The sequence below is a fragment of the Miniopterus schreibersii genome (genome assembly GCF_964146895.1).
Source record: "Miniopterus schreibersii genome assembly, chromosome: 16".
Lineage (NCBI taxonomy): Eukaryota > Metazoa > Chordata > Mammalia > Chiroptera > Miniopteridae > Miniopterus > Miniopterus schreibersii.
The window spans coordinates 13,057,650-13,072,538 of record NC_138116.1 but is presented as its reverse complement, the minus strand read 5'-3'; the positions used below and the strand labels follow the sequence as shown (position 1 = coordinate 13,072,538).

Here is a 14,889-nt window from a genome sequence, read left to right as displayed (position 1 = left end):
TCTTCTAGATGCTTGAGTGCTTCTGTACTATGTGTTGATCCCCAAAGAGCCATAGCTATGAAGGACTGATACATTTTCCCCTTCTTTTAACACAGAGAGAATTCCCTAAATTTTTCACGTTCCGAGCAAGGGATAAGGTAAGAACTGATTCCTTCCCTCTTTTTTTTTTTTTTTAATGTCTTTTTCTTTTTTTCTTACAAGCCCAGGAATGGCATATCTTTGCCTTTTTTTTCTAATTGAATTTGTGCTTCCCTTTGCCTAATGTGTATTAGAATGAAAAAAGACTCCCTTCTGAAAGAGTTTGGTTTAGGAAACAATTGAATGTACTTTTATGCTCAAAGAATGCAATAACTTTCAAAATTATCCTTATACTTTAGGATGGTTATTATGATGTGATTAAAGGGCTGTTACACTTATTAGGATTATTCTCGTCACCTACAGACAGTTTGTTTATATTCAGGTCTTGTTTATGTGCATTAGTTCTTCCATTTTAAAATACAAAATTTCAGATCATCTTGGTTTCTTCCTGTTACTATTCACTCAATTGACATGTACTCTGGAAAAACAATATAGTTTCAGCAAAAAATATAGTAAACGTAAATACAACTCTTAAAATATGTGTGTGTGTGCGTGCGTGTGTGTGTGTGTGTGTGTATAATTATATATCTTATGGATATAGTATGTTCCAAAGCCAGATATCTCTATTTAAAAAAATTATATGATGTTTATTTGTTGAATATTTACTGTGTCCTTTGTACTGTGCCACAAATGGTAAAGAGCATAAGACATGGGTTTTGCCTGTGAGCATTTTAGGCTAGTTGGGAAAACCCAAAACACTAATATGTGAAGTAGTTGTTAATGTGAAACAGTTTGTAGTTAATTGTAAAAAATGAATTATAAAGATATTAAATGCTATAGGAGTTCTGAGGGAATTGATGTTTTTTGTTTGTTTGTTTTAATGGAGAGCATCACCACTTATAAAAGCAAAAATGATGAACGCTTGGGATGTTGAATAGGTTCTTTGGTGCCTAATCTTATGTAAGCTCCAGCATTACCCTTGTCCAGAGCTCATTTTTGCTGTTCATTAGCACATGGCAGCTTGTATTTTATTTTTAAGAGCCTCTTTCGCGCGTTCATGATATAGTGTTGTAACCGCCCTGGTGGCCTGTTTGCCTCCGCTCCCTATGCTCAGTTTGAGGAGGACCGAATCTATCGCCACTTGGAGCCTGCACTCGCCTTCCAGTTAGAGCTGAATCGGATGAGAAATTTTGACCTGACTGCCATTCCATGTGCTAATCACAAGATGCACCTGTATCTTGGGGCAGCCAAAGTGGAAGTGGGCACAGAAGTGACAGACTATAGGTTCTTTGTCCGTGCAATCATCAGACATTCTGACCTGGTCACCAAGGTGGGTGCTGGACTTGAATGGGAAGTTATCCCTGAGGGAAGGGACAGAGGAACAGTCATGGTTCAAAATTAGGTTTGCATTTTTTTAAATCAAAGCTCTTGTTTATCTTACTCTCCAATAACCAGGAGAAGTCAGAGCCATTTCTCTCACAGAAGTAAATATTCCATGTGATAAAGGGCTTTCCCCCCTTCCCTGTGAACTTCCTCGGTAATGGAAGTGTGCTAGCACTCACTTGAGAAAGGAAAAGCATGCTAACAGAAAAACCACAGGGAGAGCTAGGTGATGGCAAAGGGTAAGGAGAAAGAAGTGCCCCCGCTGTAAACTTGTCCAGAGGCAGGGTGGTTTCTCCACATAGCAGGGTGCTTCCTGGTGTGTTAGCCATGACCACATCCCATAGCCATGGCCTTTCTTCAACTTTCTAAACATTTCCTTTCTAGACTGCTCTGTTAGACTGTTCTATTGGGGTTCCAGTACCTCCACCTATTGGAAGGAAATGATACACTAGAGGCAGGAGGAAGGGTTGTAGGAATTCTTAGAGAGAGTGGAAAGGAGGGAGGGAGAGGGAGAGGGAGAAAGACAGAGACAGAGACAGACATCGATGTGAGAGAGAGACATTGATTGGTTGCCTCCTGCACTCGCCCGACCAGGGATAGGGATTGAACCTGCAACCCAGGTACATGCCCTTGACTGGGAATCAAACCCGTGACCCTTCTGTCTACAGGCCAGTGCTCTAACCACTGAGCATACTGGCCAGAACTGCAGGAATTCTTAATCCGCCCCTGCCTGCCCCTGCTGCCTGTGGTTATTGGGCTGACTAGGGAGAAAGGTAAATGCACCTGTAGCAGGTGCCTTATGATTCATGAGATACTACTGCTTAAGTAATTATAATAGCCATTTCTTTATTGCCTCTTAAAACACATTAATGTTGATGATGATCTCTTCCTGCATAGGAAGCTTCTTTTGAATATCTACAAAATGAAGGTGAGCGGCTACTCCTGGAAGCCATGGATGAGTTGGAAGTCGCTTTTAATAATACAAATGTCCGTACTGACTGCAACCATATCTTCCTCAACTTTGTGCCTACAGTCATCATGGACCCATCAAAGGTACATTTCTTCTTAGCTTGTCTCCCAGGACTAGCAAATGCAAGCAGGGAGAGTCATTCATATTTATTTGCACTAAGACCTGGAAAGAGGTACTCTTGGTCGGCTGGTTGAGAGCCCTTGATCTGTAAAGTTTACAGACTACTTATAGACTGAGTTTCTGGGATGGTGTCAGAAATTTGCTATAGCCATGAAAGAATAAAACTGAAGGTAGTATGACTTACCTTGCTGGCCATTTATAAGCAGTACAAAAACATTAAGCCCTTTTCTTTTCCTCTGTTGGTACCTGTATAATGATATTTGCCATGATGGCTGTCCTATCTTATATAATTCCCTAGGATTTCTCATCTAGCATAATTAACTTGCTATTGGCCATTTTGGCAAAATTACTGCCTCTTTGTACTAAATGTTACTTAGCTGGTGGCCTTAGGAACGTAATGTACCTTACCAAAGTGTCTAACCTGTTTGCCTTTAGTATTTTTCCACAGGAAGAGAATTGGCTAATAAGGAATTTCACAAGTATTATGTATGTTTTCTTCCCTGAGGCTCTGTTCTAAAATGCATTCCATATAATTTAAAGAAGGAAAACAAAATGATTCTATACTTGATCTTTTATCCCACAGATAAGCTGCTCTCTGTTTCTGCTCCCTCTAACCTTTTTCTTCCATATTGTGGAATTTGGATAGGAGAACCAGTATATACCCCTTTCCCAAGATCAATTGTAGGCATGACCTTTTGCTTTTTGAACTTAGTATGTAAGACCTGAGAAATCTTTTTCTACTTTTTTTCTTCAGGACTCTAAACTACTACTGATCAGTTGCTTTAGTCTGCCAGAAGAGCCTAGGACAGGGCAACTCATTGAGTATCAAGTCGCATCGTGTAGGTTAAACAAAGGTTCTCCTAAACATTCTGGAACTGATGAAGCTGAAAGACTTAAAACATGGCCTGGACACTGTATAACTATATATTTTTAGATTTAGCCTACAATTTCTCATTGAGTTTTTTATATTAGCCTCTCTGTTCAACTCCAAACACCCGTATACCCTGGCTCTGCTTTTCTAATCATAGATAGCTGTCAATTTCCTATATAGGGAGATGTTGACTTTTGTTCCCTTGAGAAAAGAATGGGTAGATATCACTTGGTTAACAAGCAAGTGTGAGAATAGAGAAGTTAACTCCTTAGAACACATTTTAACCTAAAATTCTGTGGTGCAGAAACAAATTGCAAGAGTGGCACATGCTTCTGAAAATCGATAAGAGAAGGGTGGTATGAGATATTTTTGAGAGTTTTCTAAGTTGAGGAAGCATTTTAGAAAGACACTTCACTTAAGAAATATTAATTTTGAGAAGAATATTCCTAGCTGCCTGCAGCCATGTTGGAAAAAATATTTTGCTTTAGTATGTCAATAAGGAGAAATCACTTCTAAGGCTATTTGGTTAAACTCACCTAACCCTGAAAACTAGAAGCACTAAGCTGCCTTGGTATAAAGCTTAGAGAAACTAGGAAACGTGTTTCATATACTTAAATCCCAGTTGGACTTGGCAATGATCAAGCTTCAGAGCTCTGTTTAGAGAGAACATTCTAGCACCACCTACAAATTGCCTATCTTTAATTTGTGCAATTTACCAAGAGACATATATTATAAAGTTTAATAAAAATGTATGGAAAAAAGCTCGTGGGTGGTAATTGCTATGTTGATTTAAGGTCCTGAAAGTGCAATGAAACATAGTTACCATGCATATAAATGCTACTTAATAGCTGTTTAACTAGAGATTTTATTCTTATTTGGGGCTTTCTCTTAATTCCCATGGCTTGTAATTTTAGATATTGCAGACCTTTGAGATAGGATATGAATATAATTGGAAAAGGGGAAAGGAGTTGCATGCATTTCAGTGTTGTTAGCCATAGAAAACTGCTCATATGACAGGCCAGCATGAAATTGTCCCTGACTTGTCTAAGCAAAAGTAGGGTTGGGCAGAAACTATATGACTTTTTGTAAGGAATACATGTAGTACACATCTTGAGAAACTTGCATCTTTTCCCGTTCCTCAATTCCCAAAGATGGGCAGACTGGAAACAGGTCCTAGTTACAGGTATTTAAGTTTTGTGCTTGGTGCTGTGTGTGTATGTCAGATTGAGGAATCTGTGCGGAGCATGGTAATGCGCTATGGAAGTCGGCTGTGGAAATTACGCGTCCTCCAGGCAGAACTGAAAATCAACATTCGCCTGACACCAACTGGAAAAGCAATTCCCATCCGCCTCTTCCTGACAAACGAGTCTGGCTATTACTTGGACATCAGCCTGTACAAGGAAGTGACTGACTCCAGGACAGCACAGGTACAGTAGTCAGGCAGTAGTCAAACTTTGAAGTGTCCTCAAAGTTTTTATTTGGTCCTTAGGATAAGCTACTTGCACTTGTTATAGAAGACCCAAATTCATAAATCCCATTGGTTCACCTAGTGGGGCTGTCCTCTATCAGCTTATGCGATTTCATGAATTTGACAAACTCCATTTGCCTTGTAAGATGTACCTCTGTTTCTAATCATAGGTGTTATAAAACCTTCAACCTTTGGTCATGAATTAGTGAGCCCTAACAGATGCCAAGTGAACCTAACTCCAGAGGTAATTGTGTCATTTAGGGCTCTTTCTTAATATACTCTAGGACTACTTGAGCAGTCTTGCCTTTTCTGGTCTGGTTTGTCCTTCCTGTTTTCCACCTAGTTAGACTCATTGGTAAGTAAAGAAAGGAGAATTGTTGAAATATGTCACCAACTTCTGTCTTAAAGAAGGAAAATTTCAACATAGTGGTTTGAGTAATATTAAGCAGTGATTGTATCGTATTTACCTATTGTTATTCCATTTATACCCAGAGTTCAGAGTTTTATGTCTATAAAAGAGCACAGTGGCAAACCTTAACCCATTTTTCAGGTAGAAAAATGGAGAATGTGAAAATGGAAAGTGACTTTTTTAGTAGTTTGGTTCTCTGATAACAGAGAATTCTTTTTTTAGTCTGTTTTGCCGTCTTTGTTTCTAAATATTTGGGCCATTTGCTGTGATACTGTAGTTGATTTAAGTTGGTTTGCCATTGCTCATGTCTTTTTAAGAATGGAGATGTTATTTCAAGGATTTGGACTGAAATTGGGAAGTGCATTTTTTCTGTTTAAAGGGTGAACTTGCTCCAGTATGTGTACACAAAGGTTTCAGTCGGTTCTATGCATTGAGTACCAGGAAGAGATTATAGTCTATTGTTTTTATCTGTGCCCTTTTAAATCTGGGAACAAAAGAAAGAAAAGACATTTTTATCAGTACTTTGAAGATGAATTTTAAAAATCTGAGTTTGGATAGCTGTCAGAGTGACCTTTCATTTTGTGTTTTGAGTCCCAGTTAGATGGCCAGAGAAATCTATCCCATGAGAAGCGAACAGTTAAAACAGAGAAGCAAGCAAGAGCATGAGGGGTTAGCAAGGGAAAGAGTATTCAATAATTTTTGCTGCATTTGATGTTTTTCAGGGCAACCTTAAAGACATTTTCAGTCAGAGCTTTCCATTGGGTAGGGATGATTTTAATTAACTTCTACAATGGCTTCAAGGCAAGTCTATTCTTGTGAAAAATAAGATGGCCACTTGAGATTTCAGTGTTTATGATAAATAAGTTTGTTCTTCATAACTACTTTGTTTTCCCTTTTTATCAGAAAGCTCTTAGGTTTCCCTCATGCTGGCACATGAGGCATGTGGTGACACAGGAGCATAAAAGTCGCAGAAGCCTTCAGTCAGGGTTTAGTACTATGCCTGGCACAAAATAAGCACTCAATAAGTATCTGAACGAATGCCTGCGCTACCTTTAGCCTGAGGGAGAACCCCTTTTACTATGGGCCCTACATATTTAGGAAGCCCTGAAGGGAGAAGTCTCCCTCAGGTGCTTCACTTGAGAGAGTTCAACAGCCACTGCCCATGTGGACTGGGGGGAACCCACAAGAAGAACAGCCTCCAATGCAATTCTGGCACTCCTAATGCCTGCCTGATGCTTATTCCCTTTCTTTGCTCTCATGAGTCATTATATAAATTTAAAATAATATAGAACCATGCATATCATTCATTCATTTGATCACTGTTTTAACATTAACCACCTATAGTGTGTCAGGCAGTATGGATACAAAGAAAAGTGATCTCTATTCTCAAGAAATTTACATCACAATGGAAGACAAATAATTAGTTTCTCTGTGGTATGATTATGATTCTGCCTTCATAAAATAAGGGAACAGACTATATGGGATCAGAGATTGTTTTCCAAGAGAAGCTCTTTTGATGGCCTCTGGTGAAAGGTGTGTGGTATATTGTGTACATATTTTCATAAACTTATAAAACATACACTTTACCAGTCTTTAATTATGATGTCCGTTATAGTAGAAAATGGAATGAACAGAGATATCTGATCATTCAGAGGCTTCTAGTGCTATCCATTACTATCAGCCTCTTACTTTGGCACATGGTTTATTCTTTCTGCCAATAGGGAGCAAGGTTGACTGGCATGAGTTTCATTTTCCTTGTACAGTCTTTGTGATATTAGCTATAATGAACACTCATGTCAGTCAGTTATAGTGGGGAGAAGAGATATGGGTAATCCATTGCATGTCAACTGATTTTCAACGTGTAGTGTAAGGGAGAAATATATACTTAAAAATCACCTTTATGGAGAACCAATTTACATATAATAAAATGCATTCACTTGATGTATATAGTTCAGTTCATTCTGAAATAGTATACACCTGTGTACCACCATCACAATCATGATAGAGACCATCTTGATAACTTGTGAGTCCAATTCTTTCATACTAACACTTTGAATCTCTAAAAACATTACTATTTCTACCTCTCACATTCCTAAGACATTGTTAATTCTACCTCTTACCTGGTGACTTTCACCATTGGTCATATGGAAGAGGACTGGGAACTTCATTGGGGGGGGGGGCAGTTTGAGCAGCCCAAGACAAATTTTGCCCAGAAGAGGACCTTTCTTATAAGTCAGCAGAATACACTTGTTCCTCTGATCTAAGGGGCTAAGGATTCCCTTAGCTGAACTATACCCAGGGTTTAGCTAAGCATTTATTTCTCTTCTTGTGCCTGTACAGCAGGTTCACAAATCTAATCATTAATGGTAGACTTAAGCTTATATATATTAGGCCTGAATAGGTATATGGGTAGATACACATATCCTTACATCCCAATCTCCATTTCTGTTTGCTGCATTAGGAATCTATATTTTATGTATTCATGCATAAAGTGCCTAGTTTAGTGTTATACAACCTCTGAGCACTCAATAAATATTAATTAAATAGAAATAATGGCATTCCTTATAAATATTGATAAGCAAATAAAATTAAATATATGGAGTATGAAGCACTCTTCTAGAATTATTTGAGTTAAAATGATTAAAAGCTGGTGTGCTGATTTCATTATGTGACAGTATAAGTATTGCAGGAGCTATTCACTAGTAGACATAATGTTCTGGGGAAATATATGTGTGTATATATTATGTAGATGTGTATATAATTTAATAAAATATATGTTTTTTACTATAGGCTATGTCTTTTAAGCTAATAAAAATTAGCTAGCTAGATGGATGGATGAAATCCACTTGTAGCAGAAATCTCTGAAGCCTTTCTATGGCTAATAATACTTATGAAGCACTTTCTAATCAAGTAGACTAAAAGCATGGATGATATGGTAGAACCTGACCTGGCCTTCTACCATGGGGAAAGAACAGAATTCTCTTTAGTGCATAGCTGTTTCTCAATTTAAATACTAGTAGCACTGTTCAGACTGGTTAGTTGACATATACTTCATTTCTGAATATGTGGGATTCAAGTCACTTTAGAAGGCAAGCATTGTCAGTCTGTCTCTGAAATGTGAAATTTACACTGTGCTTTCTTGTGGATTTCAACAAATCCAAAAGTGAGAGCAGCCCGTTGTGTGCAGTTGGCTACATACCATTTTTTGCAATTGGTTAATTTGTAGAGAGGTGAGAGCATCATGTAGCCTATATTAACAAGCATAACTGAGCTACTCAACCCACCAAAAATGTGTTTCAAGAAATAACTTTTATGGAAAAAGCCCCTCTAGGCAGATCTCTGATTTTTTTCTCTGTCTCAGCTCCACATGCCATCCTCTCTTTCCTGCAGATCATGTTTCAGGCGTATGGAGACAAACAGGGGCCATTGCATGGAATGTTAATCAACACTCCCTATGTGACCAAAGACCTGCTTCAATCAAAGAGGTTCCAGGCACAATCCTTAGGGACAACATACATATATGATATTCCAGAGATGTTTCGACAGGTAATGGTGGCTAACTGGAGGGGACTCTGACCTATTCCAAAGAGGCAACGTTTTCTTGACTCTCCATCAGATGCAGCTTAGACTGGAATGATGTATTCCCAAAGGGCAGGACATTTCTTGACACTATTCTTTTTATTTTATTTGGGACTTGGTGACTGCCAACTTGGATATTGGATGGTTCTTGATGAATTACCAAGAGGAGTAGTGAGGATAGAACCCTCTATTGTGTAGATAAGAGTAAACTGAGGCCACATGCCTGTGATGGTAGTTTACAATGACCTGTGTGAGGAGTTATGTTCAGGTCTATATTTCCAAAGCCTATATGCAAATTATGGATACTAAAGAGGTTTGGAAACTCTAGTTCTCATTTTCCTGTTTTCCAAGATAACCCAGGTCTCTCCAGCTCATAGCCTAGGTGAATATGGTAAGAATCAATATAGATAACATATACAAATGGATGTGGAGTTCATGCTACACAGTTTAAAGTATCCGTTCTTTTGTGGGAGATTTATTATAGCTGAATAAAAACTAGCATGAGAAAATATGATATTATGAATCTTATCCTCTATATGAAAATAAATTCCTTTGATCTGTATGGTGAATCATCTCTATGCTGCAGATTTTTCTTCCATCAATAGAAGGCGAGAAAAGTATATCACCAGCAGAAAATGCAGCAGATAAAAAATAAGTTATCAAAAGAATACTGAATTTGTCCTTTAAAAAGTCTATGAATATAGAATTTTTCCAAATCTCCTAGTTAATACAACCAGTATTACCACATTTGAATTTTACTAAGGTAATATATGTGGTCTTGGTAAATAGTCTATCTGTAATTCCTGTGTTATTCACAAATACAAGAGATTTCCTTATGTAACCACTTGTTTACAAGTTCTCTCTCTGTTGAAATGTAGCTACCGTCACTCAGTATTACTGGCATTGTTAGTCTAAAAGTTGAGTGTTGGTTCTGTTTCCCAAAGCCAGTGCTATAAATAGAAATCACATTCCATATACAGTTCTTCCTATGGAATAGACATAAACATATCGATTAGGACATCTAGGTTTGAATGAGTCATATTGGCTTTAAATGTTGCTTTGAGGCAAGCAAAGAAACAACTAGTTCCCACTTCATGAGGCACTTGTTTTGGTAACTGGAAGTTGGAAATCATGATGGTTTCTAAATGGATAGGTGTATCTTTCTGTTTTTCTCAAATTTGAGCAGAATTGGCATGTATATTTACAAATAGTCATACACCTCTGGTGAACTAATTCCTGTTTATGGGCCTATAGCTCTTAAAAGATATTAGAAAAGGGATGCTTTTCCTGAACCTCTAGTAGAAACTTTATTCTTGCCTTCTTGGGATTTCTTTATATTAGCTGAGTGTTATGTCATTTTCCTGGTTATTCTTCTATTGCCAAGTTACTCTAGGATTTTTCCTGCTTTCTTAAGGGTGAGTGATGTGACTTAGTTTCTTATTTTAATTTCCCAGGGATATTGTTAGGTCTGGTATATTTGTTAATGCTGTAGTGCTGACTGAGAATCCCTCAGTAGTTTGATTTTATTGGAAAAATGCCTGATTTTTTTGACATGTAAATACATTATGTGAAAAATAATATTAAATCTGTTTTAACTGAGAATGAGAGCTGTAGAATTTGGTCTAATGTTTAGACACTCAGCAGAACACTTAGAAAAGAAAGAGCAAAACCAGCTTGACCAAATCTTAACATTTTTATCCATGTTGAAATGCTAATTGTCATTGATTAGTCAAACTTCTCTCCTCCACTAGTCCCTGATCAAACTCTGGGAGTCTATGTCCACTCAAGCATTCCTTCCATCGCCTCCTCTGCCTTCTGACATGCTGACATACACTGAGCTCGTGTTGGATGATCAAGGTCAACTGGTCCACATGAACAGGCTTCCAGGAGGAAATGAGGCAAGTAATTGAGCCCCCTTCCCCCCTTTCTTACCTCTGTGCCCACTAATACCAGCTTTTCATGGGATGGTCATTAAATAGTGTTAATTCAAATCCAAGTAGTAGACATCATAGTAGTCTTATTAGTAGAATTCTTTAGAGAGAGAACATTAACTGATTATTACAGAATTATTGTTTAATTTTTTAGGTGTGCTAGTGATACTACTTTGTTTAAAAATGATATTACAATTTTGCTTTTTTTAATAAAACTTGTTTTTCTATTAAATATACATACTAAAATAGCTACAGATGAAGTGATCTGATATATAGAGTTTACTTCAAAATAATGGAGGGTGAGTGTGTAAGTATGGATGAAACGAAATTGGCCATGAGTTGTTAATTGAAGCTAGATGATAGATACATAGGAATAGATTATTTTCTCGCTTTTTGTATATGTTTGAAATTTTGAGATTTTCTATAAAAAAAGTATTTAAAGTACTGTTTTTGCTTGATGTTTCTCTTTACTTGGATATCTATTTGCATGCTAGTGTGCATATTTTGGTATGTTTTTTATGCTGGGGTAATTTGATCTGATGCTGTTGTGAGCATGGTAAATATATTCTTCTTAAAGTGACTCGTTCAGAACGAGGGGTTTAAACATAAAAGAAAGTAACAGAGAACCCATTTTTGATAGTTATTCAAGAATGCATTTCCTAGCCTTGTAGGCCTTTCTCCTGTAGTGCACTATTAATAATGATATACCTCAGCCAGTGTGGCTCAGCAGTTGAGCATCGACTTATGATCCAAGAGATCGAGGTTCAGTTCCCTGTCAGGGCACATGCCTGGGTTATGGGCTTGATCTCCAGTAAGGGGCGTGCAGGAAGCAGCCTCTCAATGACTCATCATTGGTGTTTCTATCTTGCTCTCTCTCCCTCTCCCTTCTTCTCCCTGAAATCAATAAAGATATATTTCAAAAAACAAAAAAAAATTACTTAAAGTCATATTCTGCACAATACCCTATGTCCACCTCCATGCATAGGTATTCTTCCTGGTTTTAACTATGCTTCTAATGTACAGTTATAACAATAACAATAATACCTAAAAAGAGATGTTTTTATTTCAGACTTAGATATAATCCTAGATAAAGCTTCTTCCTTAGAAGAGGTAATCCTTACTTGTATGTTCACCATAAACAGACTGAGTAGGCCTTTGGAGGTAATATGTCGTCATTTCTATTTTTATGCAGTATCTTATTCCAAAAAAAAGTTACTATATACACCAAGTATATGGTTGTGTCAATAAGTACACCAGAGGATGCTAAAGTGGATGATTTAGTATTAAGGTAGATGCAGTCATGGACCAAACAGAGAGTATCAGACTTGCAGGAGTTCTCCTAATCTAACACCTTGATGAACAGCAAAGGCAAAAGGCTAGGGAGGAAGGATGCATAGGATCTTGACAAGAGTAGGCATATGCTCATTAGCACACAAAGCCGAAGCAGAGGTTTGTGCCACTGTGTGTAGCACGTACTCAGTGAGCCCCTCAAGAGCAAAGAAAAGCTTCATTGTGCTAGCCTTAAATTCTGATTCATTGAACAGTGTAGTCTTCAGGAACAGAAGGCACCCTTGTGAACATGGAGCTGAGAGAAAACGGCTTTAACTAATGTAATTAAAACACAAAATGAGATTTTTGGCCATGCGCAAGCTAGCTGCAGTGCTCTGTGAAGCCTCTTGCCATGATCTTTCTCTCCTGCTTTCTCTCCGCTCTTGTTCTGTGTTTGAGCGAATGGAGACTGGGGGAATAGTGAAGTCCCAGAGGGACACAGCTCTGTTCTTGCTGAAATTACAAGCACAGAGCTGCCTGGGCATGAACATGTAGTGTTTACTCTGCCAGTATGAATACAAATAGTCTTATTATACGGACTCTGTACCCAAAGACCACACACACACACACACACACACACACACACACACACGAATAAAAAAAAAAATTAAAGGTTTTTTTTAACCCTTTTAATACCCAACAAACCTTGATGGAAAAGATAAGTCTTATACTATAGCTGGGAATAGTAGAGTCAGTATAGAAACCACGTTTCACTTTGCCCAGTGTTTTAATAAACTTGAAATCTAGAAATCTAATAGTATTAAAAATATTTTTTTGCTTTCTGTCCGTTCTCACTTGTTTCTACTATTCTTTTCTCTCCTTAGTTGCCTATTTTCTTTGTTCTCTTTTCCTTTTCTTCAAATGACTGACTAGAATTGAGGCTGAGCGCCAGCTTGCTATTTCTGAGTCTTTGAGCTCAGGAGGAGTGAGGTCGATGTTCTTTTGTGAGCAGTTAGTGACTAATGTCTGGGACGGCTGGTGAAGTCAGTCAGTGGCCGTAGCTAAATTATGGGGCACTGTGCGACAGGAATGAGGTTGGGGTATTAGTATCAAATTCTGTTACCAATAGCTTGAACATACAATGGAGCATGTCCACTGAGAGACTGACCAATCTAAAGATGGAGTTTTGGCAGTCAGAACTCTGAGGGACAGCTCCTCCTAAGAGATGACGCGGTGTCAACAGGATGTATTTCCTCATGCTGAGCCGAGTTTTATCAGGGCAAGTTGACTTTCAGCTATTGCAGTTTAATTTTCTTTGGCCAAAGAGACAAGTTTGTCATGAGCCTGGTGCTCTACATATTACCCAAGAATGATGTGAGGGGAAAGAAAAGAGCTCATGCTGATGAGATTTGGAGCAAATCTGTCCTGTCCCAAAGAGAATGGGCATCTGAACAGAGCCTTGAGAAATAGTTTTATTAAAAAAAGAATAAAAAATTGACCTGTTAATGTCCCGAGAGCCAAGGCTCAATGTAAATGCATTAATGCTACATAGACATTAAATCATTATAATGTGGTGTTCTCCAAAGGTGACGGCTCTTCCAGGTCATCATTATGGGTGATATTGCATTACCTTGAAGGATTGGAGTTTCTGGGTTTAAAAGCTAGCACATGGATATACGAATAAAGGTAAAACAAGAGATTCCTGTAGTTTCCCCAGGAATTGAGATGTGCTTCCCCATAATCAGAGACAGAAAACCTACACTTAACAGACCATTGGCTATGTGGGTGGCCAGTCTTTCTTCCTTATTTTTTTTTTCCAGGACAGTAAATGGGTAAAATGGTGATGGGTCCAGGAGTTGGAACAATTTGGTTCCATTTCGTTTTAGGCAACTTATTTGCCATTTGAGGAAGAATATTGGCTGTTTCAGCAGAGATGTGACCTGCATTTTTAACATTGTGCCCGTGTTAAAAGCAGGAGAAACAGCTTTGCTGATGTGATGTTAGCTACCTTCTCCTTTCTTTTTTCCTAGTTGTCCCTCCACCATCAAGAAAGAGTAACTGAAGGAGGGCCACCTTATGTACGATGAAGTGTAGAACGTTTCTCATTGTCAGATTTGAATGGCATTGTGTTAGTGAGAATTTAGAGTAGGAATAAAAGAGATGTAGACCAAATCTGTGAACTACATTACTTGCAAATAGCTCCAAAGATGAGTTGACCAGGATTTTTCTTTAATAGTTTCAAGTAAAGATGAAAATTGAGGAAAATACTATTGCAGCATAGACTAAACTGATTTCATTTCTAGCTGATTTCATGATGCTACAGTGATGGGCGCTGTATGTAAATACACAGCTAGATGAATGTGTGCTGTTGGGCCTGGATACAGAAGAAACGCAACCAACCGACAGTTCTGCTCTTACCACATCTTGATTTTGGAGGAATTGTTTTCATTTTCCTGCCAGTTTGCTAACCTGTTTTGATCATTTGGTGGAAGCTGTAATTGTAGGTGGGAACATTTTGAGTAACAGTTCACAATCCAATGCAGCTGCTTTTCGCACAGAATCCTGTTATTAAAAGGCTCAGGCTAAGATCAAGGCAAGGGCTGTAACTGATTTGACAGAGAACAACTTAACTTTGCCTGGTAGGACAAAGAAAACACTAACCTTCTTGAGACTATGTTATTTGTTTTGAAATATTAGCATTCTTTTAATATGTTTCCTTTAACAGCTCTGTGAACTAGATTACAAATCTCTGAATCAAGCAATGATGGAGGATGTGATAGAGATCCACCTTTTATAGTAATTTAGTAAGGG

General features: G+C 38.0%; 1 protein-coding gene across 12 annotated transcripts in view; it reads left to right on the top strand.

Moving 5' to 3' along the window:
* The window catches only part of ACACA (acetyl-CoA carboxylase alpha), a 219,896-nt gene that overhangs the window by 127,565 nt on the left and 77,442 nt on the right, over positions 1-14,889 (top strand). For all 12 annotated transcript variants that reach the window (XM_081161538.1, XM_081161546.1, XM_081161544.1 and 9 more), the window contains 6 exons: positions 96-137; positions 1,193-1,408; positions 2,359-2,514; positions 4,646-4,849; positions 8,690-8,845; positions 10,630-10,776. In XM_081161538.1, the coding sequence (XP_081017664.1) occupies positions 96-137; positions 1,193-1,408; positions 2,359-2,514; positions 4,646-4,849; positions 8,690-8,845; positions 10,630-10,776 (921 nt within the window). The remainder of the gene's footprint in view (positions 1-95; positions 138-1,192; positions 1,409-2,358; positions 2,515-4,645; positions 4,850-8,689; positions 8,846-10,629; positions 10,777-14,889) is intronic.